Source organism: Apteryx rowi, unplaced genomic scaffold (genome assembly GCF_003343035.1).
Source record: "Apteryx rowi isolate R43461 unplaced genomic scaffold, aptRow1 scaffold_18, whole genome shotgun sequence".
Taxonomy (NCBI): Eukaryota; Metazoa; Chordata; class Aves; order Apterygiformes; family Apterygidae; genus Apteryx; species Apteryx rowi.
Genome location: NW_020448085.1, coordinates 52,355 through 79,937, shown reverse-complemented (window position 1 = coordinate 79,937; position 27,583 = coordinate 52,355). Strand labels below are relative to the sequence as shown.

The following is a 27,583-nucleotide window of genomic DNA, read 5'->3' as shown; positions in this document are numbered from 1 at the left end:
TTGAGGTAATTAGAAGCAAATCATGGAAAATGAGATAGAGCAGACCACAGAAGGAAGGGTTATTGCCAATACTCAGCAATCTGTTTTGGGAGGACTGCTGTTCTCAGCAGCGCTAATGACAGTGAGGAGATACAAAGTTGCAAAGTACACAGTTATATTCTGTGAATTTAGAAGTGTTTCCAGTGTTGTGGTAGACCGGCTGGATTCATGAACTGGGGAAATGAGAAAAAGTGTAATATAAAGCCTAGTCATTTGCTTAGCAAAACTTCCTGTTGTTTATGCGTTTATCTGCATTTTGCAACTGGAGGCAAAAGTGGAGAGGAAATTCTGGATACCTTGGTCAGCAGGAGAATGATTGTGAATAGCCAGCATCTATGTGGCTGTGAAGACAGCAGGGGGATTAGGGATGGATAGCACACTGTTCAGCAGAAGGCAGGAAAACAGAATTAATAATGCCTCCATTTAGAGTAGCAAGAGGTTTAGTTACCGTGATAAAAAGAGATGAATGAATGCAGACAGAGATTATGAAGATGATTAGGACAATAGATAACTTGTCTCATCAGAGAAAATTAAAAGTGTGTCTGGCTGAATGGCAGAGCTCAGAGGGTTGTGATCAGTGGTGCAAAGTCTAGTTGGAGACCTGTAGCTGGTGGTGTCTTCCAGGGGTCAATACTGGGTCCAGTATTGTTCAACTTATTCATCAGTGACTTGGATGAAGGGACAGAGTGCACGCTCAGCAAGTTTGGGAGGAGTGGCTGATACACCAGAGGGCTGTGCTGCCATTCAGAGGGACCTCGACAGGCTGGAGAGAGAGGCAGAGAGGAACCTCATGAAGTTCAACAGAATCAAGTGCAAGGTCCTGCACCTGGGGAGGAATAACCCCATGCACCAGTACAGGTTGGGGACTGACCTGCTGGAAAGCAGCTCTGCGGAGAAGGGGGTCCTGGTGGACAACAAGTTGATCATGGCAAGGGCAGTGTGCCCTTGTGGCCCAGGCTGATGTTATCCTGGGSTGCATCAGGAAGAGTGTTGCCAGCAGGTTGAGGGAGGTGATCCTGCCCCTCTACTTAGCCCTGGTGAGGCCACATCTGGAGTACTGCGTCCAGTTCTGGGCTCCCCAGTACAAGAGGGATGTGGCACTACTGGAGCAAGTCCAGCGAAGGGCTACAAAGGTGATTAGGGGACTGGAGCATCTCTCTTATTAGGAAAGACTAAGAGAGCTTGGCCTGTTTAGCCTGGAGAAGAGAAGGCTGAGAGGAGCTCTTATTAATGTGCACAAGTATCTTAAGGGAGGGGTGTCAAGAGGATGGGGCTAGACTCTTCTCAGTGGTGGCCAGTGACAGGATGAGAGGCAATGGGAACTGCCTGTGTTTCAGTTTGTGCCATCTGAACATGAGGAAAAACTTCTTTACTGTGAGGGTGACCGAGCAGTGGAACAGGTTGCCCAGAGAGGTTGTGGAGTCTCCTTCCTTGGAGATGCTCAAAAGCCGTCTGGACACAATCCTGTGCAACGTGCTCTAGGTGACCCTGCTTGAGCAGGGGGGTTGGACTAGATGATCTCCAGAGGTCCTTTCCAGCCTCAGCTATTCTGTGATTCTGTCTGTGTGTGTTTGTGGTTATAGCCTGGCAAAAGATTATTGAGATGGGGTGTGTGATTTTTGTGAGTGCACTTGTTTGTAAAAATCTATTTGTTGGGGTAAAAACAAAGTGAAATCAGCTATTTAGAATGAAGGATAGTATGGCTACATACTAAATCAGTGTAAGTGCATCATTTAAGTCTTTCTGATTTTAGAATGAAAAAATAAATAAAATCACAGCTTGCTTTCAATATTAATTATTAATATTTATCATTAAATATTAATATGTAAATATCTTAATATTAGATCTATCATGAAATATCCTAAAGTAGGCTTTCTGGCCCTTTAAGACTTTGGTCTCTTGACTTTTGCTGGTTCAAAAAAGGGGCAAGAGTGGTCTTATCTTACTACTCTCTCCTCCCATAAGCTTTATGTAGGGCTTTACCTTCTTCTGAAGCATTGGAGATTGGTCGTACCATGAAGTGCATGAAGTGTTTAGCTGTCCTGGTACTGTTGGGAAGTATTTTGGAACCAAAGTGGTTTCTTACCCACATGCTTGGCACTGAGACTGGCAGCAAAATCTGGGGTTAAGAAGAAATTTTCCTCCAGGTCATATTGACAAGGACAGCTATTCTCTATTCCTGTTCTCCTCAAGTATGACCACAGCTCACTTCCTGTATATATCTGTATACTAGTCTGAAGACCCAAGGTATAAGCTATGTTCTTACTGTTGCACTTCTTCCAGTGGGACATTTCACATAAAGGATGAAAAATTAAGGCTTAAAATTAAAAAGCTTAATCTGTGTGTAGGGTTGGAGGTGGGAGAATGGATGATTTTATGAATCCTGTGGATTTGGATTGCGTTTCATGGTGACCTCCAGTTGCAGGGGAGAGGACCTGCTGATTCACCATGATCTCATTCAGTCCTATGCTTCTGTAAATGAAGTTCTCTAAAACTGAACAAAAGAGCAAATTATAAAAGGGGAAGAAAGTTTTTCAGCTGCACTTTATACACTGCTTAAAGTTTTCAGAGGAACATAAGAAAGCCAGTTTCTTGAATAACATAAAGTTAAACACTGAATTCTTCTTGGAAAGCTCAGATTAAAATTCTGCTGTGATCAGTTACCTTAATTTCTTGAGACATTGCAAAGAGCTCTCTTGCTCGCTTCCTCCAAGAAAAACGTTCTAGGAGTGTGCCATGTATTACAAGTAATCCCCCTGCCCCGGACTTGGGAGCTTTGTAAAGCCCCACCTAGGGGAACTCGGACAGCTCTAGGCAGACCACAGGTGAGTGTTATACACAGCAGATGGGTGGAACTGAAGGCAAGATTAAGGAATTACCGGAAGCTTTTGTTTCCATAACTATCAACACCCATGTTGATTAGGGCAAAAGGAAATCCGAAATAGGGGCTTGAATAAAGAAACAGCAAATGTCTGCCGGAGCGCAGAAAAGCAAGAACAGCCTGCTTGGTCTCTCATGTTGGACACTGAGGGTGGCAGTAGTGGGAAGATAGAAGGACTTACGTATCCAAGATAATACAGTCTTTAAACTCTGATTTCATCCTTATCTTCATTTGGTGGGGAATAGCCAGCCATTAGGGAAATCTGATACGGTATTACGAGCAGAGAGAAGTATGGCCTGGACACCAGTGAGCAATGAATTGTAAAATCCCTGAATGGGAGCACTGCTCTGCAAGGTAACCAAAGCAAGGCGTAATTGGTGCATGCCCAAATATTTGTCAGGTCAGTAAAAATGACTCTTTAAAATGCTGAGGAAGAGTGTGCAAGAGCTGGCATGCTCATGGAGTTCTTTGCATTTCTAATACCGCCAGTGAAGCAGCCAGGACACAGGCTTTAAACTGGAAGGTGCTGATGGGTAGGAGATGACGGATGTATGGGCACAAATTTGTACCTTGAAAAAAAAAAAAATGCATTTGTGCCTGTGTGCGCGCTGAATGTGTGTCGGTTGTCTCTGCACTGCCTGTGCCGAACTCCCCTACCATTTTCTAGTAAGGTGTTCATATAAAGAAAACCTTTTCTGTCATGGTCATCGTTTACCATGCTGTGGAGGAGGATTAATAGTGCTGTCTGCAACTGCTCTCAGACCCCGTGGGCACAGTGAGAATGAGACTAGAAGATGGTAATTTGCTTTTGATGGACTAAAATCTTAGCATTTCTGAAATGGGCTTTGTTCTGTTAGATTTAATTGAATTCTTAGTATTTTATTGGCAAGATCACAGTATGGCTACTTTTGTCTGTTCTTTTCTTGACTCTGTTTTATCTTCTTTCCCTGTGCAATATCTGGTGAAAATCTAAGGTTATATTGGAAAAACAGATTATTCATATAAGAATTCATACCAGTTGCATAATCTGAGTCATACAGTCTGACCCTTTTGCATTGCAACTCGTGAAATTCTGCTGGCTAACTAACTTTGTTACCTCTGGTTCAAACATGAAAAGCTTATATTGGATCAAATCGGATCTCCTAATGCATGCACATAATGCAGTAGCTGCATACCCAAGCTGGGGCAGAGTTTCTTATTACTCTTGGTACCTTTGAATCTAGTTTAAGTAACCACGCTGCGTTGCTTTTTCTTTGTAAAAGAAGTCTGAAAACTAGTTTTCTTTGATTTGCAGAAAAATATATGCAACAACGTTAAATTTAATCTGCTGTTAGTTATGAAAAGCTGGTTATCTTTTAACACTTTGACAAGCTGTCTGAAACTTGCTGAATCTTTTAAAATCTCTCATTAAAATAAAAAAGGATAACTTTTTATTTCAGACTGGCTTGTAAGGTTGCAACTTAAGAGATGGAATGAAGTTTTTTTGTTGTTGTTGTTTTTTATTTTTTGTTTTTTTAGCCTTGGTAGCAACTTTTAAGCTTCAAACAAAGTGAGTGGCCACCTCTGAGTTGTCTCGGACAGGAAAGTAATGAAAACAACGTTGCTCTACTTTAGAGGTTTAGGAAGTAAGAATTTCACATTTATTTAAATGAGGGAGGGAGCAGATGTCATGAACCTTGTCTCTGACATGTCTTAAATACTGCTATTGTTAATAGATTTTATAGCTTGTGGTGGTGAAATTAATTTTGCTATTGTTAGTCTCTTACAGAAGGAACGAGGAAAAGTCATGTCAATTATAACTTGAAGCTTATGGCTTTCATAATCTCCTTGCTGGTTGCAGGTATTCAGCATTGGAACAGATGCTCTTTCACCCATTTAGGAAGCTAAGGCTTCTAACACTTGTTAAACTAATGAGTCATGTTCCTCAAAAAGTTGTGTTAGGGAGAGCTTTAGTCTGATAGTTAGAGTTGGTCTATGCTTGTCCAGAAGCCTTTCTTTTACATGTCGCAGTGCTGAGGCAGCAAATTGTTTACCTTAATGTTATATGTCATTCGTCATAGTACTATTTTAAGATGATGGAGGGGTGTAGCACATGAGGGAGCATTTGAACAAAATTGAGTGTCTTGATGTAATTTCTTGGACAAACAAGCAACTGTGTTCGGGCTGTAGTCCTCTATGAAGATAGAGAACGTTTGGGTGCTAGAAACTCTTCCAGGGCGAGGTATTAATTACTTAATGGTAGGCATGTGAATGATTAATCTCTTGCTCATCAGTGGTAGATGATTTCTGAGCAGTTAAAGTACGCTTCCCAGACCAGGGATGTGTCATCCTGGACTACCTGGCCGTGGGAGTAGGCAAGCCATTGGCAGGATGATACTGCTGCTCATCTTGGGATTTAGGTGTAAATCCAGCCCAGCTCCATTTGCTAGTGGATTGCTGGGAGTTAGTGTCTGCCTCTGCTTGTGAAGTACTACTTGAGATTCTTTTCTTCTCATCTGTGAGACGTGTGCTATTTGTGTTCTGGCATTTGGCCATACAGACACTTTTTCATGCAGGTTTAGGAAGCCTCTGACACAGCAGTTAGTCATAAAAGAGCTTTTGTGTGCTTTCTGGTCATCTCCACTTACCCACAAATCCTTGGCTTTGAGTACCTACCATTTTCTAAACTAAATCCTAGCTGTTCACCAAATGTTTCAGAAGTGCAAAGAAATCAAAGAACAATAATCTAGATTCCAAAACTTGTTGCTATGAAAGCAAAATGCTACTTCAGAAAGGGAAAATTTTCAGAATTTACTGCTCTGAATATATGCAGAAATGACTCGTAGGCTTTCTGAATGCCTTCTGGATGAACTTCTCTAATTGTGTAAAGGGGCCTTTGCCTTTCATAGCAAACTAATTGCATTGTTACCATGTGAAATCCAAATTCCCTCCTCCTCCTCCTACGGATGCTGATCCGCAGGCTATAAAATGTTCAAGTATTTTAGTAGACAATGCATTGCCTTGTATGCAAACCGCTGAGCTGTATAGCTGGTTTCTTTGTAGCCCTTCACACCTATAAAGGGAGGCAATCGGCATGAAATCTAGCCGGGTCACTGCTCGGAATTGTTTTGCTATCTGATGAATTTGTGGCACTTCCTTGTACGTCTGTAATACTTTCTCCTGTTTTTTACTTAACTTTTACACACACAAGAATCTAAACTTTCACTTAATTTTTGAAAGCATTGCAATCTTACATAGAGGGGAGTGAAATTTCTGCATAGTTGTATTTAAATAGTTATATGAAATAACTGGAGACTGCAGTCTTGCACGTGGTAGCTATGCCATGCTGTATTTGCCTCTCCAGAGGCAAATATGTCAGATATGATTCTGACATATTAAAATACCGTATAATTTGAAACAAAGACCAAAGTATTAATTCAAAGTCGTCGTTGTTGTTGTTTTCCCCCTCAGCCCCGTCTCCCCAATTCCATGTGATAAAAATACTTAAAGGCAACTACATGTAATCTTAATTGCTTGGATGTATTTAGGCAAATGCGTTTTGTTTTCAAACCTGGATTGGCTTGTCCAGAAACCCTTAGAACCCCCTAAGAACTGATGTGGGACGTTAAAGTGTGCCAACCTTTTCCTCCTGCGCAGGTGACTTGATGAAGAGTGCTTCTGGGGAGTTTGCCGATGACCCCTGCTCTTCAGTGAAACGCGGGAACATGGTCCGAGCGGCCCGTGCCCTCCTCTCTGCCGTTACCCGATTGCTTATTTTGGCTGACATGGCAGATGTCTACAAGCTGCTCGTTCAACTTAAAGTAGTAAGTGTGGTTCTTATCCGTAACTCACTTTCCAGTGCCCAGCATGCTAAGCTTACTGTCAAGTGGTCTATGTTTTATGCATGTGTGCTGACCCCAGTATACATGCTGGCAGCAGCTCCCTTATGGAGCAGGGGGTTTTCTGCTGGCAGAATGTGCGTAACTGATGTTCATCAGTCATTTTTACACTGTCGGTTGCTTTTGACAGTGTTGCACTTTATTCTGAACTTTTAGTATTGAAGCTAAATGTATTATGATGTACTAACTGCATGCGGTAACCTGCTTTCTTAAAGAAGAAATTTGGTTTTCTTATTGGTACTTGCTTACAGCTGGTAGGTATGCCTAGTTGCTAGTAGAAATGAGTAGCTTCACTTGACTCAATAAAGCGGATGGGCAATATTTGAAGAAGCTTTTTTTATGAAGAGGAGGGCGAGCGATTAATACAGAATTTGCAATGAAATGAGACTCTACTGGGCCCACTTAGCAGTGGAGATTTGAGGGATCTCCCCTGCCCCCTCGATGGCCACTGCCTCAGCTCCGTGAGGCCTCTGGGCTCGTTTGTGCTCTTTCAGACATGTGTAATTGGCTCTGGTAGCTGGTGAGTGCAAAGTAGTAGCGAAGCCTTAAGTACCATTAGCCTTTGAAGTGTATCTTTCCCAAACAATAAAAGGGAAGAGGGGAAGATTGCTTTCTGTCTGTTATAAAGTGTATTCTAAATTATTTTATCTGAACTGTAGACTGGATCACTTGGAAAAAATATATGAATGTATACTCTTTTAGGTGGAAGAAGGTATCTTGAAGTTAAGGAATGCTGGCACGGAACAGGATTTGGGTATACAATACAAAGCCCTCAAACCAGAAGTCGACAAACTTAATATAATGGCAGCCAAAAGACAACAGGTATAGTGATGGCAGCTCTTTGTTCTGTATATTGTTTCTTTTTTTTTCTTTTTCAAAATAAGAACGAGAGGTCGCCTTGCTGCTTGTTTTGGGGTACCAGTTGCTGCTAGTAACTTTTTTTTTGATGAGTACTTTCTGTTGTGCTCAACAGTGTTTAGGAAATTGAACTAATCTTGTACTATAAGCAGAAAATCTGTTCAGTTGTAGTATGCTGCTTCTGATACAGTACGTTGTTAGTAAAAACACGTTATTTATGCAGCACATGTAATGACAACACTGAGCAGCGTGGTTTTAGTACCTTAATGGGCTGCTGCTTCTGTAGAACTGCATCGGTGCATCTCCAAACTCGCGTTTCCGATTTTGAAGCGCTGTTGGTGTGGGTAAAGAATGAGCCATGGTGAGTACCTCGTGCTCTCACGGCTAGCCCACGCCGCTTTTATAGTTCATGCGGATGTGCTATACAGTCCGTTTAAGCAGGGAACAAAAGTCACTGCTGATGATAGAATTTCAGCTGTTTCTGAGAGAGTGCGTGCCACTGCAGCATGGCTGGTTAGTCTTGCACAGAAATGCCCATTTGAGAAGGGGTTTACAATCCTTTTTGTTAGGGGGTATGTGCTGTATTTGTATAGCTAGTGGTTAATCTTAAATTGCATGTAAAATTTGTTTTGTTCAACACCGCTGTTGTGACTCATTCTTCTGTAGGTAAGTTTTGAACAAAAAGCACAGGTGTGGGCAGTCTGATTTATCTGAAACAGTGGAATCCTTGTAGAGCTGCTTTTTTYTTCTTCTTCTTCTTCTTCTTTTTTGTTCTGCTGATCTGTATAAACTGAAACTGCTAATGTACCTCTGATGCTGCTTGTTTTTTGTGGATTCAACTTTGAAAATAAACAGGGTACATTTTTGAAAAGATTGCCTGTTGGTTATGTATCTAAAATCTGATGGCAGTAAGGTTGTGTTGGCAAGGCAATAAATGCTCTTAAACTGCTTGCGACTCCTGTTGTTGAATTGCTCCATATAGAATAAGTATATAGGTTTCTTACTAAATATCTCTGTGCCGGTTGCACAAATTAGTTGAATTAATCACTTGTGAAATGGAACCAATAGACTAATATGCCAATGGTTGTTAGTGATTGCCTTCTCCCACCACCACCCCCCAGTTAAATGACGCTTGTCACTTATATCTAGGCATCTTGAAGCATATTTTACAAAAGACAGTGACAACTTAGATTGATCCTGTGCTGCTTTTCATGTGTGTGACTTGATTTACAAAACCCAGTTGTCTCCAGAGGAAGCCTCGTGCATTTAGTCTAGTTGTTCATTTGATAGTTAAAAAACAGCTTGGTTTTTAAGTTATCTAAAAATATAAAACAATGTTTTGAGGACTTGGCATTCCTTGTAACTCTATAGATGTAAACTTGAGGTTTTTTTTTTTTTTTTTTTTAATCTTTAACTGTTGGGTTCTGAAATTAGTTGAGCCCTTAAGAATAGGGATGTGGGAAAGTTCAAGGTTAAGTTAGATTTGAACATACTAAGCCAAGCACTCGCTCCTCTTTTGAGGCGAYGGGGAGATAGCATATGGATACAAAATGTGGGAAAGGTTCTCAAATGCTTTTTCTCTTTAATTTTCCTAATAGGAACTGAAAGATGTGGGTCACCGTGATCAAATGGCAGCTGCCAGAGGAATTCTGCAGAAGAACGTTCCCATTCTTTACACGGCTTCGCAGGCCTGTCTGCAGCACCCTGATGTAGCCGCCTATAAGGCTAACAGGGACCTGATCTACAAGCAGCTGCAGCAGGCGGTCTCTGGCATCTCCAACGCCGCTCAGGCGACTGCCTCCGATGATGCCGCTCAGCAGCAAGGCGGAGGTGGAGAACTGGCCTATGCCCTGAACAACTTTGATGTAAGTTTTGAACCTGTATGTAAAAAGTGATAACCCCCGGTTTCATTCACTCAATTTACTAGCAGCATCTGGCCTCTTTTTTTTAAATTACTACCTAAGAGATGATGTTCTTTCTACTAGAAAAAAACCCAAGTCCCAGGTGACTTAGGCTTTTGGTTTTAAAAAATATATCTTTTCCAAAATGGGACTGATAGAATACAGAAAGGAACAATGCTGTTCTCAAAGACTGAGAGCTGTCAAGTTAAACTAGCTCCAAAATAGCAGTTACTCTGCTCTTACATTAGGTGTAAGCCCTTGGTTTATTTGAAAATGATTATTCCGTAATGTATTCTGGTAGGTGACAGAAATGACTTATTAAAAGTGAATAATGCACTTGGAATTGTCCAAACTACCTATTGGGAGGAACACAAGGTGGGAAGCTAATGTGATCTTTGGTTGGGAATGAAGTCATTTCAAACAGATGTGTTGTACTGATCTGTCATATGCTTTATCTTACGTTCAGTAGGTTAGAGAGGATAGCTATACATTTTTAATGAGAATACTTTGCTTTTGAAGCAAGCTTTGTGTCTACCACTGATTCACTCTCTGGGTTTTAAACAACTTGGCACTAACTTACTTCTAAAACTTCATTTAACATAAACATTTTCTGAGTGAGGGTCTACTTTTGTTTTTGCCAAGTATTGTTCCCTCTCTCCTTTTTGTTCTTAAGACTCTAGGTCCCCTACGTTACTTTGTCTGCCATGTTTCTTGACTTCTTTTACCCCCTCCTTAGTGGAAAAATACTCTTGACTTCTCCCTGTGCCCCATCTGAAGTGTTTCTATATGAACTCCTAGGTAATAAGAGTATGGCGTGGTTACTTTGACTATGGTTTTCTTAAACTCCATTGGTCGTGTGTTCAGCTACATAAATTTTAAGAACAGGCATCTGGTTAACACTCCGAGGCTCAGAGGTTCAGGCAGGCAGTTTCTGTAACAGCACACAACATTGAGGCCTGGCTTTGGTGTTTAAACTTGAAGAAACAATTCAGTCCAAGCTCACACAGTGGCTAATGTAGCTCAAACCATTTATTCTGATTTCTAATATAGGGCCATATTTTACTATATGAACACTCTAATACGTGGCCAGAGGTGTTTGGGGGTTTTTTTGTTGTTGTTTTTTGCTTTGCGTTTTGTCTTTTTGAGTGTTGCTGTTCACATGGAGCTTTGGAGCTTTTCCCGTTACCCRTGAGGCTCCCTAGGAGCAGCGAGGCCCGTTTGGCAGGCCGGCCTGCGTGGACACCGGCCCATCGCTCGGGCTGCCTCTCCTTGCCCCAAGAGAGGGACAAAGCAGCCGTCTGGAGGTTTTCCGCAGATGTTATTCCTGCACCTCATCTCCTGTTACCATTCAAGCACTGTTGGGCTCTTGTAGGAGAGGTTCCCAGCGCCCTCCGCCACTCTCCCCGACACCCCAGTGTTTTTACTGCGATGGTCAAATATTAAATGGCTACTAGAAGATATGAAGATAGTCATTACCTCTGCATCTCTCTTTTTCATACAGTGCAGTTTTGGAGTTGTAGCATATTACTGCTGTATTGTCTTCATGGCAAAAATAAGGCGAATATTGGAATAATAATGCACTGTATTTTTAAACTGGCTGCAAATGCTGTGCAGTTCATTAGGGAGACTAATTGCTGTCTGGGAAGGGAAGCAGTGGCTGTGGCGTTAATGTGGAGTTAGCTGATATACAGACTGACCCTGAAAACTGCTATTTCAAAAAGTTTGGGGCTTCTTTTATAAAGAGCTAGCAACATCCTCCCCCTCCCCTTAATGAGGGGGGACCCAAAACCTAAACAAACCACCAGACCTTGAAATGGCTAAATCGTTTTCCGTGATAAATTGCAGAACCTGTTTAAATAAACCACGGGAAAATCCTCCCAAGGTGATGTATACTGCGCAGCTTCTTCCTGTAAAATTTTTGTGGGTGGTGTCATTGGCCCCTTGAAATTCCTCAGATTTGCTGATTCAGCCTTAACTCTCTCGGTATGAACTGTGTTTACTAATACACTCTGCTAAGATAAACCTGTGATGCTTTTCTGCCTTGAAGAAATTGATTTCTCTGCTATTTTAAACATTCGTGTTGATGTTTCATTTAAAATTTTTGAGAATACTGTTGTATTTACCTTCATAATTGCATAATGGTAAAGAGAAAGAAAGACTGGATAAACTAAGACAACAGAGCTCTATATATAGGGCTAATTTTGGATGTTTGTTTTTCCTGTTTTTTTTTTTTTCTTCATGATGCAGTAATTACATTTGACAACTTAAATAGTTAAGGCATGTCCAGATTGACATAGAGTTAAGAAAGAGTTCCATACTTTGAACCTTATTTATGCTGGCACATTTGATTTTGCCATTCATGTAACGAGACTTCTTGTGGCCGAGTTTTGTTTAGCTGTCAAAAAAGCATAAGAAATGACTAGCAACTTAATTTGTTGGGAAACCTTTTGGTAATTTTACTAAACTGCTCACAAAAATCGCCCTCAGTGCCAAAATTGTGTTTTGTTCCCTTTTATGCCCAGTCAAGGGCTTGCTGTAAATGTTGGTCTTTTTGATGACCTAACAGTAGCTTACTTGTGAGTCCAGTTGCTAATTTCCAAAACCGTTATTTTACTAGAAACAAATTATTGTGGATCCGTCAACCTTCAGCGAAGAACGTTTTAGGCCTTCCCTGGAAGAGCGCCTGGAGAGCATCATTAGTGGAGCAGCCTTAATGGCTGATTCATCCTGCACGCGTGATGACCGGCGGGAACGTATCGTCGCCGAGTGTAATGCAGTGCGACAGGCCTTGCAGGATCTGCTTTCAGAATACATGGGGAACGTGAGTATCTTCTGTTCTGTTTGTTTAGTTTTTCTGTTTTTTAACTCCATGTGACTATCTAAAACGTGAAATCAAAGCTGTGTGTCTTGAAGCTGGTTTGTCCTGTTCCTCAACAGAATTGAACATTAACCTGTTGTTCCCAAAGGTTTGGCAGAAGGCCAACATGGAAGCAGGATCAAACATATTTAGACCATCCATGATACTTATCCTAAAACCAATCTCTGCTCTTCAGAGAAACTATTATCATCAAAATGAGTAACCCTTCAGTACTATGTTTCGTCTCTTAAATTTTGTATAGAAATTACATAGAATTGTACAGTCTTTCTTTTCCCTCATTTTTTTATAACATAACTCGGCTATGGAAAATTACCGCTTTTTCACTTCTTTTGGAACTTAGAAAGTTTAAATGCATGATCTTTTTTAGCTAAAGGCATAGATTTTCAGAATCAGGTTAATTGCTGCTGCTACTCCATTTGAACAAAGGTGGTGGACAAAGCTAGACCTTAAATATTTAATAAGAAATCCTGAAAACAGTTTGGCATAAATATTGGACTCAGAGCAGTTTTCTTCCAGTGTTTATGCAACCTATATTTAATATACATACCATATTCAAAGCTCGAGAGTGTTTCTACAGTTACTTACAGTAAGTGTCATGCAAATGAGCCCCTGCATTTGAGGACACCATGATGCTGTATTGGACATCTTGTTTTTACCCTGTTGTCTCTTTATTCTTAGCCCGGTGGACTGTAACCTGAATAGGTTTTGCTGTGTTGAGAGATGAACTGGGATATCATAAGATTTAGAATATGCCTTTCAACTTAAATACTGTAAAAGTGGATAAATACCAGGTGGAAAGTCGCAGAAATGGCAACAACTTAGCAAAGCCAGCTAAATGGATTGCAGCACCATGGCAAGTGAAATGGGATAAAGAAATCTTAATGGGAGGAGGTGAAGTCTTATATAAACTTTTGAGCATATTCAAGGTAAAACTTAGCTCAGAAATACTGTCTTTAGACAGTAGGATTTATTCAGGAACATTGTGATGTTATGTACCCTCACCTTCAAAAATGTTATCTTTTGGCCAAAACTACTTCAACCTGAAGTAAAAATGGTCCAGAGGCTGCCCTGTGTGAATTAAGCTGGTGTAATTTAGAGACCAGAGGCATACAGTGAATTGTAGATGGGAAGAAAAATAAGAATTTCTGTTTACCAGTAAAAGATGGGGACAAAGTAAATGAACAGAACTGAAAGACAAGTCCTGTGTAACCTGCAGGCTGAGCTAGGTCCCTCATGTAGTCTGTCTTAACTGCTTGTGAAAGTAGCTTGCTTTCAGCACTGACATTACGTAGAATTTAAGACTGGCAGCCCAGAAGCAAACTACTAAGCTGTGTCCTTTAGAATTCCTTTCTGATCAGGGTGTTTTATTAGGATATGGTGCATCTATAATAATTGCTCAAACAAATGTGCTGCTGGATTGGATGAATCCCTATTAGCATGATCGAGAAGAAAACGTCTACCAAACRCTGATTAAAAATGTGGAAGAGGTAAATGCTCAGTCTTGCACATAAGAGACTTGCTTGGGTTTCTCTCATTGATAGTTGGTCAATACCTATGTGCGGTTTCAGGGCTTTGAATTCCTTTTGCCTAAATGCATATCTTACTCCTCTAGCTGTATACCACTGTCTCTGATATGCAAGCTAAAGTAATCACCCTGAGATGAAAATAATGTATTCCCTATGTTATCTCTTTTAACACATTGTGAAATTAGTGAAGCGTATTGAATTTTTAAAGTCACTGCTATGTTATGATTGTAGACAGTGTAGTTGGGAAAATGAGATTAGAAATTTGGTGAAATGGAGTGGAAAAAGCAATTGATAAATTATGGTGAAAATATGGGATGGTGTGTAAAAATCCATACCGAAGATGGAAGAATCTCAAAATGATTAAACTAAAGAATGAGTAATAGCCGGGGACCTAAATGGCGAAAAAGGATTGATATGTGTACAAGAAAAGTAGGGATGTGCTGACTTACAACAGTGGTAGAGGAAGCATTATATCATGTATATGTATGATATACCCACAGCTACAGAATCCAGCCATCTCCCGTTGTGCTTTTCTCCAGGCTCCCTTTGAAGAGGGAAATGAATCAGGCATTAAATCTGTTAATTGCACAGTACTTGCAGTGCATCATAAATCTCGTTCGAGTGCTAGAATAAGAGGTATTTATTGGCCAAGTGTAAAAACTCAAACAGAAGATTGGATGAGGAACGCGCTGAAAAGGTTGAAGCACTGGCATGTCTTGAGGCAGGTTCCTTCTTAGTTTTAAATGCCTTCTGTTCTGGTGGCTTCCTCTAGCTTGTGCGCGTGCGCTTGTTTGCTTGGTTGGTTGTTTTTTCCTCCAGATCTGTAGCAGAAGAAAGGCTCTTTCCAAGATAGTTTATAACTCAAAAATCTAGTGTTTTGGACCCATAGATTAACGATGTCTTTTGGCCTGTTCCTAAGGGACAGCATTGCGGGCTGTCTTACAACGTATGGTTGAAGCTTCTATCTGAACGCAGTTTTCAATAACGAAGAAGCTGGATTATAGCATCTCTTGAGCCGTGCATCCGCTGGCATAGTGATGAAGCCTGTGATTGTATCGCTAAAAGGAGAGCACGAGTTGCTTGTTCAGTAGTTCATCACAAAATTTCATGTCCCCTTTTCTTAGATTCCTGTGCGTTTTATTCCCTTCCCCATCTGACATGCCTGTCTTACCACTTTCAAAACAGAAGAGTAGCCAGACTTGGTCAGACTAAATGATGTGAACTTCATCTACTGTTTTATTACCTAGTCTCTTGGTTTATAAGCCACAAGCAGAAAATAGGTTTTCTTTTTAAACCTGTGTTGCAGATCCCTCCCTGATTCAAACACCCAGTGTGAGTAGCTATATGGGAGTGATTTTATTACTTTGAGTAAGCTTTATTTTTATTGGTAGTGCTGAACGGCAGAACAAGCATGGGAAGGCCTAACAAAATTTATTATTGATCCTGACTAGCATTGTAAAAGCAGAGTAGTCCAAGGTCTTGAATCTGAGATCATCTGCCTAGAATGCAATAAACTGACCACATCAGTCACAGCAACGTTTGTACTATAACTTACTTATGGCAAGATTTAGATGCTTGTCTGATGCTGCATTCAGGCATGCTTGGTATGTATTTTATTAATTAAATGAAAAAATTTCAAAGCATATCTGAGTTTTGTTGGGCATTGATATTGGACTTTGTTCTCTCCTCTTCTCCTGTCTCAAAGGGTCAACTTAAATTATATTCATGATTAAGTTTAATCTAATAAAGAACTTACGAAAACTAGGGTCCCAAGTTCAGCAATATAACAAAATATAACAAAAACTGCCTTTTGTGTCTAACTTGGTAATGTTACGTAGGTAGACATTGACTCGTTACAATTTGCCCCAGAAAAAAATCCATGAAGTGGAATATTTTTGGACAATACTTCCGATTTATCCCAGTATTGCCTTCGCACAAGCAAATAGTATAATGCCTTTCTCAATATGGAGGGCAGATACAATTCTTGCTGACTTCTTTCATGTACCGTACCACTCAACTCCGCCTCCGTTTTATACGTGTGGCTTTCATTGCCGTTAAATAATCTAAACTAGTTGAAGCGGATGCATAAAAAAGAATAGTGGGCAGATAGAGCTGAAGTATTTYTGCATTTCTAAGCCAACGTACAGAATGGAGAGGTAACAAAATCCTATAAACTTTAAGTTCTGATACAGTGTGTGCTTTCGGGTGTAACTCTCCGTGGATGTTATTACTTTAGAACATGAACAGCTTGATGTTATCTGCTTTGTTAAACAGAATAAACATAGGAGATCATGGTTTTTGAGATTGGGGTTTAGCAGGTTAGAAAGCAGGCTGCAGGACGTGAGCTGGAAACTAAACCACGAGTTTTGAGTCTGCGCTCAGTTTGACTACGTTGAACTTGCAGAAGATATCAATTTGCTGCACTGGCTTATCTGATTGACAACCTAAGTCTGGAAAAAAAGGGCTTCCTTAAGCTTTTGAAAATCCATTTTATTACTTGATGCAAATGCCCTAAAGGATTGGGACAGTTGGGTTTCTTTCCATAAACGCTGTTTTGGAGGCATTCAACAGCAGTGATCAGAGGCATCCAGTTTTATTTAGTATGCAAAACAATGCGGAAAGAACTCTCATTTTAAGGTATGTTCTGTATCCTGGCAATTTCTAATGCCTGTAACCTAGCCCTTCATACACACAGAGGTACCTAAGACTTTGTACTGCCATAAACGTTGTCAAAAATTCTGGATTGGCTAATGTGGAATGCAAACCCAAAGCTCGTTTGTGTGCTACATGCTCTTGTACAATAAAATCCCTTGTTACTACATTTGGAAATAATAAATCATGTTACGTAAAGTGGCTTGACAGGTCCTATTTCAATGGGAATTTTAGTGCTTTCATATTAACATTCTGCCTGGGTCTGCGGCTGTCTGGATTGCATTAGAGGTGCTTGGCAGCAAATGGAGAGAAACCATTTGGGGCCAGCTTTAGAGCAGGCGGTCCAGGCACAGATTATTTCAACTAATTTTTCCAGTTTGTATCCTGTATTTAGCCTCAAGGGCTTGAGTACTGTGGTTGGGTGATTGGGGTGTGTGTGTTTTTTTTTCTAGTACCAGTTTTTAATCTGATTTACAAGTTGCATAGCACGCCTCCAAGGTGAATGAAGCAGTTGAATCCAAAATACATTAAGCATCAGGATCTATTGTAATGTTAGTGGTACTGCACTGCCTGATAGGAGCTCTTGCATGCTGGACAGTGGTCTTGGCTCTCTGAATACCTGAAGTACATCTCAAAATTTCTATTTTTGGACTGGACAGTCTCATAATTTGCTAAATGCTTGGAGTTGTACTACTCTGAGCAAGTAAACTGGTTTTTAGATCTTGCTTGCTCTGGTTTGGTTTGCTTTCCTTTCCTAAGTTTCCTTGAGCATCTCCGTGGTGCTTGGAAACAAATGAGCAAGCAAGTGCTTAGGTTACGTCTTCCGTTTCTTTGGGGAGAAGTAATTCTGTATTCAGAACTACCAGCAAAGGGTGTTTTTATTCCCGACACACACGTGAGACACAGCCCGGAGATGTGCTCTGAATTGCCCTATTAATACTGGTGACCCATAGCTTTGCATTCCCGTCAGGGAGCCCAGCGTGGAAAGGAACGCACGTAAATTTTCGCAGGACTGTTAAACTTATTTACAGCAAGTACCTATGTATTTGAAAGGGCTCTTGCACAGCCCTTTTAGTGAAAGCAACTGTTTCTTGGAAATATATGTGAATTAAAATGGCAGACTGATCTATATTTATCTCTGCGCTGATTAAAAATTACTGGACAGGCGTTCTGCCTTCAGATAATCTGCCCTTCCTATTCTAACACTGCGTTTCTGTCAGCTAGAGCTGCTCAGATACTGAAGTGAAGGACGTCGTGTGAAAGCCCAGGTGGGTTTTCCTGTCGTGGACTGTTCAGCAAAGAGAGCAACCCTGTGTTAAGCTAGGCACTAATTTTCGTAGATGTTATCAATTTGTCAAAGATACTGCTTTTAAAAACATTGAATTGCTGAAGTAATACAGTTTTTTTTTTAAGTGGTTAATGCTTACAGGATGACATCCAGTAAATAATTCAGCATGCTTTGAATGAAGTCAAGTGAATGTTATTAGAATTTAAAACTGTATCAGTTGGGCATTTTGGAGCTGTAGAAACGAGCTGACAGGTTGCTTAGCCGCAGAACATCAGCCTGGCTTTGGACTTAGTGCGGGCATATTTTTAGAAGATATTCTGGGAAGTTTTATTTCTTCGGCAGTAGCGCAAAGCCTATGGAAATAAATGGAAGCCAACCTGTGCAAAACTTCAGTGCCTTGTCAAGCATTGGGTTTAAAGCTTTGCAAACCTGCCTGTCATCCCAGCTGAGCACGTCTCAACGCGCAGCCAGAAATGCTGGTTTGGAGGCGACAAACCCAACTGTGATGACGAGGGCGCTCGGCCGCGGAGGGCAGGGAGAGCGACCCAGGAGCACCGAAGCAAATCTCGTCGGTCTGTTTGCCCTTCCTCACGGCCCGCGCTAAATCCTAGCGCAGCCTGCCTCGGCTGAGGGTAGGAATTCCTTTAAAGATGTAGCACGATCTGAAAGTCCCAAAATACTTTGCCAGGCCCAGGGCAGCCTTTTGGCTCTGCAGTGCCTTTATTAAAGAAGAGTATGGCCATCTTAATTCCCTCTTATGGAAACCCAGCAAAGCACAGCTCTCCCACCTGAAGTCTAGTTCAGGAATGGGCTTAGCAGTCTCCTTAAATCCTACATCACTTCTTAATACCTTTACCAGCATTTTTGTGCTGAACAAGAAGCAATAACTTTTAAACTAAATAGTTTGACAGTAGTTGGGATTTAGTCTAAAGCATCTTATAGCTGTGCTCTGTTTGAGTCTTTCCACACTTTCCACGATTTTGGTGCGGGTTCTTGCTACGTTTCAAAGATCAAAGGTTGCTGCCCTCACTCGAAATGCTTACGTGATGAGTGTGAGCATGTGCGTAGCAGAAACAAACCCTCTAATGCTATCCTTAAACTTGAGAGTTGAATACTGTACGTGCCTTGTGCAGCAGTGAAGATTTCCATCCTACTAGGTCTCTCCTTCCCTCCCGCACGCCGTCTGTTTTTTTTTTTAATGATGAAACATCTATTTTTCATTTCTTGTTAGATGTATGGTGTCTAATGTTAACACCTATCTAATATTTTCTAATATTACGTTGCAAATCCAGACTTTTCTTTATAGCGGTAAAAGGGCGTTGAAGATTTGTGCAAGGAAGCCCTGAAATACTAAGCTGTGTGCACTTGTTGGTGAAATGACCTCTGGCATTTTGTGGCATTTTGTTGAGCTGCAAAATGCTTTACGTGAATATGTTAGAACATTGTGTATGGATTCTGCTTCAAAATGCTGTGTTTTGTGAGTTGATCTGTTACATTTCTAGCATTTGGTAGGAAAATGCTTGGACTTTGTGTGCTTACGTAAGGTCATTTAGTCAGCCCCTACCGAAACTGCGTTCGGTGATTCTTGAGTACTCTCTCAAAGCCAAAATCAAGGCTTACGGATGGAAGAGGGCACGTAAGTTTGCACGGTGGTTACTGATGCGTAGGTAAACAGCGTTTTAGCCTCCAGCAGGATCATGCTCTCAGCTTGCAAAAGTATTACACACGCAACTTGGCTTTTTATCTCCCCCTTGTTGGAGGAAGGGGGTGGTGGAGTTATTACAGAGTTAGAACACTACAATTTTTGCATTGCAACAAATACTTGCAGCTGAAGTCCCAGTCCCCCCCCCTTTTTTTTTCTTCCTCTTAGCCTTGATCTGATAGAAGCTTTGGATTAAATTCCAATCTTTCTGCAAGATGGGAAGGGGAAGATAATGAAGGGAGAGAATGAGGGTAGTGCTCGTCCCTGCACACTTGGCTCTTTGTTATCGTCTGGTAATACTAATATGCCTCCCCCGTTATCTGGTGATATGTGAAACTGTTGAGCTCCATTTTTTTGCCTTCTAATAGCTCTTTAACTTTTTTTCCCCCTTTTAAGATCTCCTTGCAAGCAGTAGGAGTCTTGACTGGAACCCTGTTCTAGAGAGTGCATTTAACATCTAGACCACACTCTTGCTCTTCTTAACCTGTTTTATCCTGTTTCACTTACGTGCTCTGTAATGTTCCTCCTGTGCGCTGGAGCTGTAGGCCTCCTTTGTCGCAGGAAGGCAACCGAAGCAATGCACAATAATTAGCATTTGTGTCTTACTCAAGTAATGGCAGCCCTCTTAAATGGAAATGCAGGCAGAAGACTGACTTAATCCTCCTCTTGTCTGCAGGAAGGAGGAGGGTGAAGCTGTGTCTTGGAATACCATTCACATACAGGGGAAAACTTGGGCTGCTCCTGATCTGTGCAGGGATGTGTTTCTTCAGCACTTGTTTTCCCTGGGCTCTCATCAGCAGGGCTTTGCAGCCCGTCTCCTTTAGTTAAACAGCGTCTTTGCCTGTTGGAGAACGCTTACAGTGTTGGACCTCTACTTGTCCCACTAGAGCTTTAAGGAAGACTTGGAACGAGGGGAAATATAGATAAATGGGCAGAGGAGAAAAAGAGCAGTGAAAACTGCGTATATGCCAGAGTTCACAAATTTTCTGCTCAAAACTATTTGGAAAGACTTGCTTTGTGACTTTGGAAATTGTATATTTGAAAAGTCAAGGTTATTGCTGCTGAACTGATACTCTGAGAGGTTTCTTTAAAACAACAACAAAACCCTAAGTGCTCAGGCGTAGAACTTCCTCGCAGAAGCGTGCTAAAAGATGTGTTTTTGCTCTGTGCAAATTAATGTAAAAAAAAAGTTTTCCCTGGGCATCAGGTCACAGGGGGAAAAACAGGGCCTTTGCATTATTAGCTGTTGTCAGTGAAAAGGCAAAGTAACATCCATCTAAGCTTGCTTTCACAAATAGCTCTGCCTTTAATAAATTGAATGTATTTTTCTTGAACTTGTGTATGTCTCAGGTTGAAGTTAAATGTTGCGTGATGTGCAGCTGTTTGACTCATATTGCGTGTATGTTAACCTTTGACTATCAAGACAAATGATTTTGCCATATATTGGGCGCTCTGCTGCTTCCATACGTGGCCAGGAAAAAAATCGCTTCTCTGCTCTGAACCTTTCTGTACGCTGTAGGCCTGAGGTCCTGTCATCTGTGTTTTACTGACTACAGTAATCTGAATTGATGTTATCAGTTACTTCATAAAACTTGTGGAAAGAATTTTCAAAATGAGGTCTGGTAGTTACTTGAAAAATGAAAAGGTTTTGAAACAAAAGGCTCTTTTTTTTTAGGAATTGTTTCTCCAACTTGGTGGGTATAGTGTCATAAGAGTCACATATCTCTGCGGAGCAAAGGAAATTCTCAGAAGACATGGGAGTGTGCAGCGGAATAATTTTGAGGGAAATGAGTTACAGTTCTTGTGGATGCTAACAAGTTAGTTTTGGTATTTGCAGACCAATTTGTTCTGGTAGGCGAATGTGTTTGGACCCTAGGCGAGCATGCTTGGTGGGGAGCTCTTCTGGCCCTCTAGTCCTTCCTGCTTCTTCCTGGAGCCAGACTTTGATTTTTAGCTTGTCTTCGATCTACTTGATTTTATGGAATATATTTTGATCTCTTATTTAAAAGATGTACTCCTTAAAAATAAAAAAAAAGTGCTGTTTATTGCCTTTGTGCTAAATTAACTGAATTTTGGACTAAGGCTCCCACCTGCCAGCAATGCAAGTACTTCTTTGTTTCATTTTTTTATAATGACAAATTTAAGATCTGACCAGGCAGTGTAAGGCTGTGCATAGAGGCAATTCAGGGGAGTGAACGCGTTTAATGTTTTTAACTATACAAGAATTCAAATAACTCGGACATTGTTAGATTTTTCCTATGTTGTCTTGGTGTATGAATATAGTTACATCATCATTTATGTGTGTATGCCTTATGGTTTTAGGAGAAATATTAGGGAATGCTGGAGATCCTGAAGTATCTTCTTGTAACTTCTTCCAGACAGCTCTCATTTACGCACTTGAGATTTATCTGTATTTTGAAATTTATTTTCTCTCTGGATATCAACTTGTGACCATTCTCACTGACAGGTCTCAGATTCATTACAGAAGTAGTTGATTAGTAACACTGGTATACGATGCTTTAAAAAAAAAAAAAAAAAAAAAGTTTCCTGAATAGGAAGATAATTCCGGGACTTACTTGTGATATGCATGGTCTGTCCTATATCTAAGTCAGAAAGACTTTGTTAGATGTTCCTCCTTTTCTAGTTTCCCAAAAGTTGAATTACAACTGTGAATGGCAGTGATGGCCCCCCAAGTCATAATACTTCCTTTTATGTGATAGCCCCTGGTTTTTCAACCTGATACTGTACGTTGCTTTTAAGTATGCGTTAGTTTTATTCAAAACACTCTCTTCGATAGGAGTTGGACCATGCCACTTAAACCCTAGCCTTTAATTCTGCTCATGTGGAGGCTGAGCAACTGCTTACCTTCTGTTGGCCTTATTAACAGCCCTTTGAAACCAGGTGACTTCTGTGTCCAGGTGGTTTGAATACCAGTTCTCTTTCTAAAGAGTTCATGTGTATGTCTTGCCCACCTCAACGGTCAACTTCTTCTGGCCCCTGCAAGGTCCAACAAATTTCCTGAGCCTGTTCCCGAGATCCTGCATATAGTTTTGTATTCCCCTGGTAACCTGTGGGCCTTTCTGGCTCTTTTCTCTACTGCATCTTTGAACCTTTACTTTGAGGACAACTTTTGAAAACTTTTGAACGGTCTTTATTGAGTCATCTAGGGGGAACAAGGTGACATGAGAGCTCTGATGTCAAGTACAAAATAGGACTGCAGCTACTTCATTTGATACTGTTCTCCTTAAATGCCAAACTGTGAATTTCCTAGAGGCAGAATGAGTTTTTTGGGCACCTCTCCAGGAGTCAAAAAAAAAAAAACAAAACCCAATTCTAGAGGTCAGTGAACTGAAAAAAGACAAGAAATGAGAATTTAATGCAGAAATAACTGAAATGAAGGAAGAAAACCAAGTTCAAAGCTATTCTGCCTTGCACCTGAACAGCTGACCCTTTTGCAGCTAAATGGCCCGCAGCATGGTCACTTTGCTTTCTGTTGCATCTTTTAAATTAGACCAATAATTGAGGAGGACAGAGTCTTCACAAACTTAAAAGTTTATGGTCTTACACTGCGTACACAAATGCTGTTGAGTTTGACTGTAGAATCTACTACCAAAATGAAGGAGATCAAAAGAGGGGTACATGCCCAGACCAAAATGGTGGTAACTGAGCAGTACATCTTCATAGCTTGATCCTACCCCATACACTATCACGAAGACATTATTCACGGATAACGTAAAACTGGCGATTTCGATGCTTGTCGCCAGCAAGCCAAGCTACTCGCAAATTTTTACCAGAATGAATTTTATAGTGGAAACATCTCTTGTTACTGTTAGGTGTTTGGAGAGCGTGTGTGTGTGGTTTCCCTCTGTAAATCACGGATTCTGCCAGATGACGTTTAGGAAATGTTTGTGAAAGAGCAAGACTCTATCATGTTGCCTATATACGGGAAGAAGGTCTGCTGTAATTTCTAATAGACAGATTATTTTATGCATTCTGTAGCCTTGCTCTGTGGCTTTGATTGTATTACCCACTTCTGTGTGGAGTGTATGTAGAGGGAAAGGTTGTTTTAGTACTAGACTCTGCTGAACCTTGTATTCAGTTAAAATTGTTTTTTGATGCAAGACTGAATTGAACAAACTGGGTTTTTCAGGGTGCTGCCAGCTTGAGTACATTTTATTTCCATATTTCTATGCACAGGACTGTATGTTTCTGTACGTGATTTTTATTTGTTTGGAATGGCTGTTTCTTTATTATCTACCTAATGATTTCTTTACCGGTAGTGCATGATACAGTAAAAACATGAGGTTCCTCTGCATCCCATATTGCTCTTTCCTTTGCTTCCCTATTTGGAACATTTATCTTGCAAACGATACTACTTTGCTGCTCCACCTCGCATGTACTGACAGCTCCTGAATGGTTTATTCCCCTTGACATTCATTTTCTCTCGAAGAAGGGCAGCCACTTTGTATGTGTCAAGCTTATACTCAAATTCTAAATACTTTAATGCTTCCTCATTATCTGCAACAGTGGCTGGCTAATTAGTTAGCTTAGTAAATAATGGCTTGATAGCGGCTCCGTAAAGCATGGCGTTCGGCATGTCACGCTGGAGGGCCTTTTTCATCCCACACGGTTCCTCGGCGAGTCGCTCGCTGCGGCGCTGAAGGTAAAAGGTGCTGATAGAAAAGCTCTTGTAACCGAAAGCCAATATCGTCGACCTGCCGGTCAGCGCCGCTTAATTCCTGTTCTAATTTCAAGCACTGTTGTTGTTTGGGGGGAAGCGAGGTTATCGTGTGTGGGAGGCAGAGGAGATGCTTGTCTCGTGCTTTTTGGTACTGGTAAGGCTGGAGGTGCTTGTTAACTAGTCCCTAGACAGCTGGGCTGCTTTTGATGTTATTTCCAGTTTGTAATGCCTTTTGCTTCCCGTCGAAGACAACTTCATATCCAATTTTCTTTGCTGTGTTGCAAGTTAAGGCTGCTGAATCCCTTTCTATAGGATGTATGTAAAAATGTCACAAACTGAAGCTATTTATATTCCTAATAATGAATACAGGATACATTAATTCTCGCTTTGAATGTCTTATGACTGTATCGGTAGGATTGTTTTATTATCTGTTTCTCCAAGCTGTCTTGCCAGGAGTTAGGTGGCTTTCTTCCCAGATTCATAATGCGTTCCCTTCCTCTTGGAAAGGGCATATGCTCTCTTGGCTCGCTCTTTTTAATTTGAGTTTTGCAGGGGTCTGTGTTGTTCCARTTTTAGTTGTTCTATTTCTAAAGCCATTCACATGCATGTAAAGTAAGAAATATTTTAGGGCTTTTACAATTACTTCAGGTCTAAGCTTGAGACGTGCTTTCCATATTTCTTGATGGATCTATTTGTTCGTGTAATTTACGGAGAAAGAACTTGAGATATTCTTTACATTAGGATACCAATTAACATAAACGGGGAAAATTAAGCATAAAAAGAGACTCTGCAAGAGTGCATTACTCACCAGCCCGAGCAGCTGGCTCGTGGATGCTGCAGGATTGTGTTTTGTCCCTCCCGTTTGGTATTCGGAGATGCTCCCCCATCCAGCCTTCCAGTCTGCTCTCTCCGTAGCTGCGCAAAGTGAGTCGAATTGACCTGTATCCAACTTTGTTTAACTAGTTGTCATTCAACAAAATTGGTTTTGTGAGGAAACAGCTGGMAGTATTGACAAAATATTATGCTGCCCTTCCTGAGCTTGTCGGTTGTTGTTCGAGAGCAGTTTGGATGTCGGATCCGGCCTCACCTGATTGCTATACAACCAGCAGTAATCCGGCCTGGTTTTCATCTGCACGTAGCAAAAGGGAACACTATATATTTAAAATTGGGCTGTTATCAGCAATTCAGTTCCTTCTGCGGGTTTTAAATAGACCCATACCTTAAGACTGCGAGGGGCCTATTGGCTGCAGAATGCACTTGGGGCGACCTCACCAATTTCACACTGTGCATTTTGTTTTGCTCTTTGTGTGGATTAAACGAGAGTTGGGGTTGAGTGTCCCCRTCCCTGAATAGCCCAGGGAGCGAGATCCAACCTGTTTGGGTTTTGTGCAGCCAGCCACAGCGGAGCAGCCTGCAGCGGATTGCCGGGGCAGCATGCCGAGTCCTTCCGGCAGAGACAGCCCAAGGAAAGGGCGGTAGGGGCAGGTGAAGGCAGGAGTCAAGCCTGCAAGCTCGCCGAAGGTTAAGCAGGACACTGGGACTCCTGAAGAGTAACCCCTTTGCATTTGGTGCTTGTTCATGATGTGAGATAGGAGGAGGGCAGAGGGTGCCTAAGCTGTGTCTGTCAGCTAGGGTAAGGGGGAAGCTTTGCAGATTTAACCGATTGCAAGCCAAAGCCCTGCAACTTGCTGCTCAGAGGACTCAACTAGAAAACTTCTTTGGATGACCGGTTACTCGTTTCAGTGATAGCAAGCCTTTTGGACCTCCAGTGTCATATTTCCTTRAAAAATACGACTTTAAAAACTTGTAGTTTGATAATGGCGTTCGCTCAAACTTTTAGTAGTTCCAAAGCTGCCTCCAGTCCTGAGGTCTGCAGCTGCTGAGCTCGGCTGAGCTTTTCTGACGATCTGAACAAAGAACTTGGGGTGCTGAAACTTCATCCTTCGTTCTAGTTTGACACGTTCAAACTAATAAGAACTACAAACCCCTTGTGTTTTGCTGAAGACTTCAGGGGTACTTGCTTTGTTAATGCTGTGTTAAAATCCTAACTTTGTCCCTGCGTGATCATGGTGACTTAACATAATCCAGGATAAGTTAGCAAATTTTAAAGCGTGTGTGGTTTAATGCAAACTAGTGTCGGTTTTAGAGTATGTTATATTGCCAATTTCAGTTTTGCAATATTTTTTGTATTGCTTACTGAAAAGAAGATGCAAATTGTGCAATTTTAATGATTTGATTCCAGTGTTGCCTAAAAGAAGACTAGCTCGGTTTGTTTACTGAAGTCTGTGAAGATACCTGAATCAAACTGCTAGTTGCCTGTGCAGTTAGAGCAGAATAGGAGTTTTGTGTGTGTTTACATATGTATATTCAACCTAGTTATTTAGTAACCGGATTCCTGTACAGCTTGGGATTGAAACTTAACACTTCATATTGTCTTCATTTGATAGTCATCAAGATGTTAACTGATTACAAACCAGACCCAGCATTTACCAAGAGATTAGGTGGCAATTCTGGAGCAATTTGTATGGTATTAGGAAGGTGTTCTAGGCTGGAGTAGCCCTGAACATTTTGGAGAGCTGCCAGTAAAGCCCAAAGATAGTGTGAAATCTGGAAGAAGAAAAACTTGTGTTTGTCTGATTTCCCATTTCTGTTAGGAATTAGACTCTCTCTGTGCAAGAGTAAAGCTGCGAATTACAGCGCTCATGCATGAGGAAGTATGACTGAGTATTGCTAGTGAAAAGACCAGAAATATGTGACTAATTTGAAATATCTGTTTCAAAGGCAGTAGAATGCTCTCGATAATAGATACAGGTAAAAATAGGTCTTTTTCATTTATAACTACATTACATAAAGGAAAAAAAAACATACTTGTCAAAACATGAGAAACCAACGTGTGTAATGGCCCTGGTAGAAGCTGTTTTAGTAATCGCTAAGGAATGATTTAATAATCACCAGGAAGTGATATCTGTATTTTTTTACTCACTGCATACGTATGCGTGATTAAGTGTTTCAGAGGAATGAGGTTTGGGTTGTTTTGTTGTTGTTTACCTATCTCATTCTCTCTGGAGTGGATTCCTGGTATTTGTATGGCTCCCAGTCGATACCTGGCTGTTAGTGTCAGTAAGTATAGATTAAACTTTTTTCATCGACTATTACAGCATAGACTGAAGTCAGTGGAGTTTCAGGGAACAGAACGTAATTCATTGTGGCTGGGTTTCCATGAACCCTTGAAAGTCTTTTTTTTTAAAGCTGGTGATCACTTACTAGTTTGCCTGATGAAGATTACTGTTTTTGAATAA

At 41.0% G+C, this 27,583-nt stretch overlaps 1 protein-coding gene across 1 annotated transcript in view; it reads left to right on the top strand.

The window, feature by feature from the left end:
* LOC112963860 (catenin alpha-1) overlaps positions 1-27,583 on the top strand; it is a gene marked incomplete at its 3' end in the record, with an annotated part of 83,654 nt that overhangs the window by 4,101 nt on the left and 51,970 nt on the right. The window contains exons 3-6 of the mRNA XM_026061304.1: positions 6,557-6,723; positions 7,501-7,620; positions 9,255-9,521; positions 12,175-12,378. Coding sequence (XP_025917089.1) covers positions 6,557-6,723; positions 7,501-7,620; positions 9,255-9,521; positions 12,175-12,378 — 758 coding nt within the window. The remainder of the gene's footprint in view (positions 1-6,556; positions 6,724-7,500; positions 7,621-9,254; positions 9,522-12,174; positions 12,379-27,583) is intronic.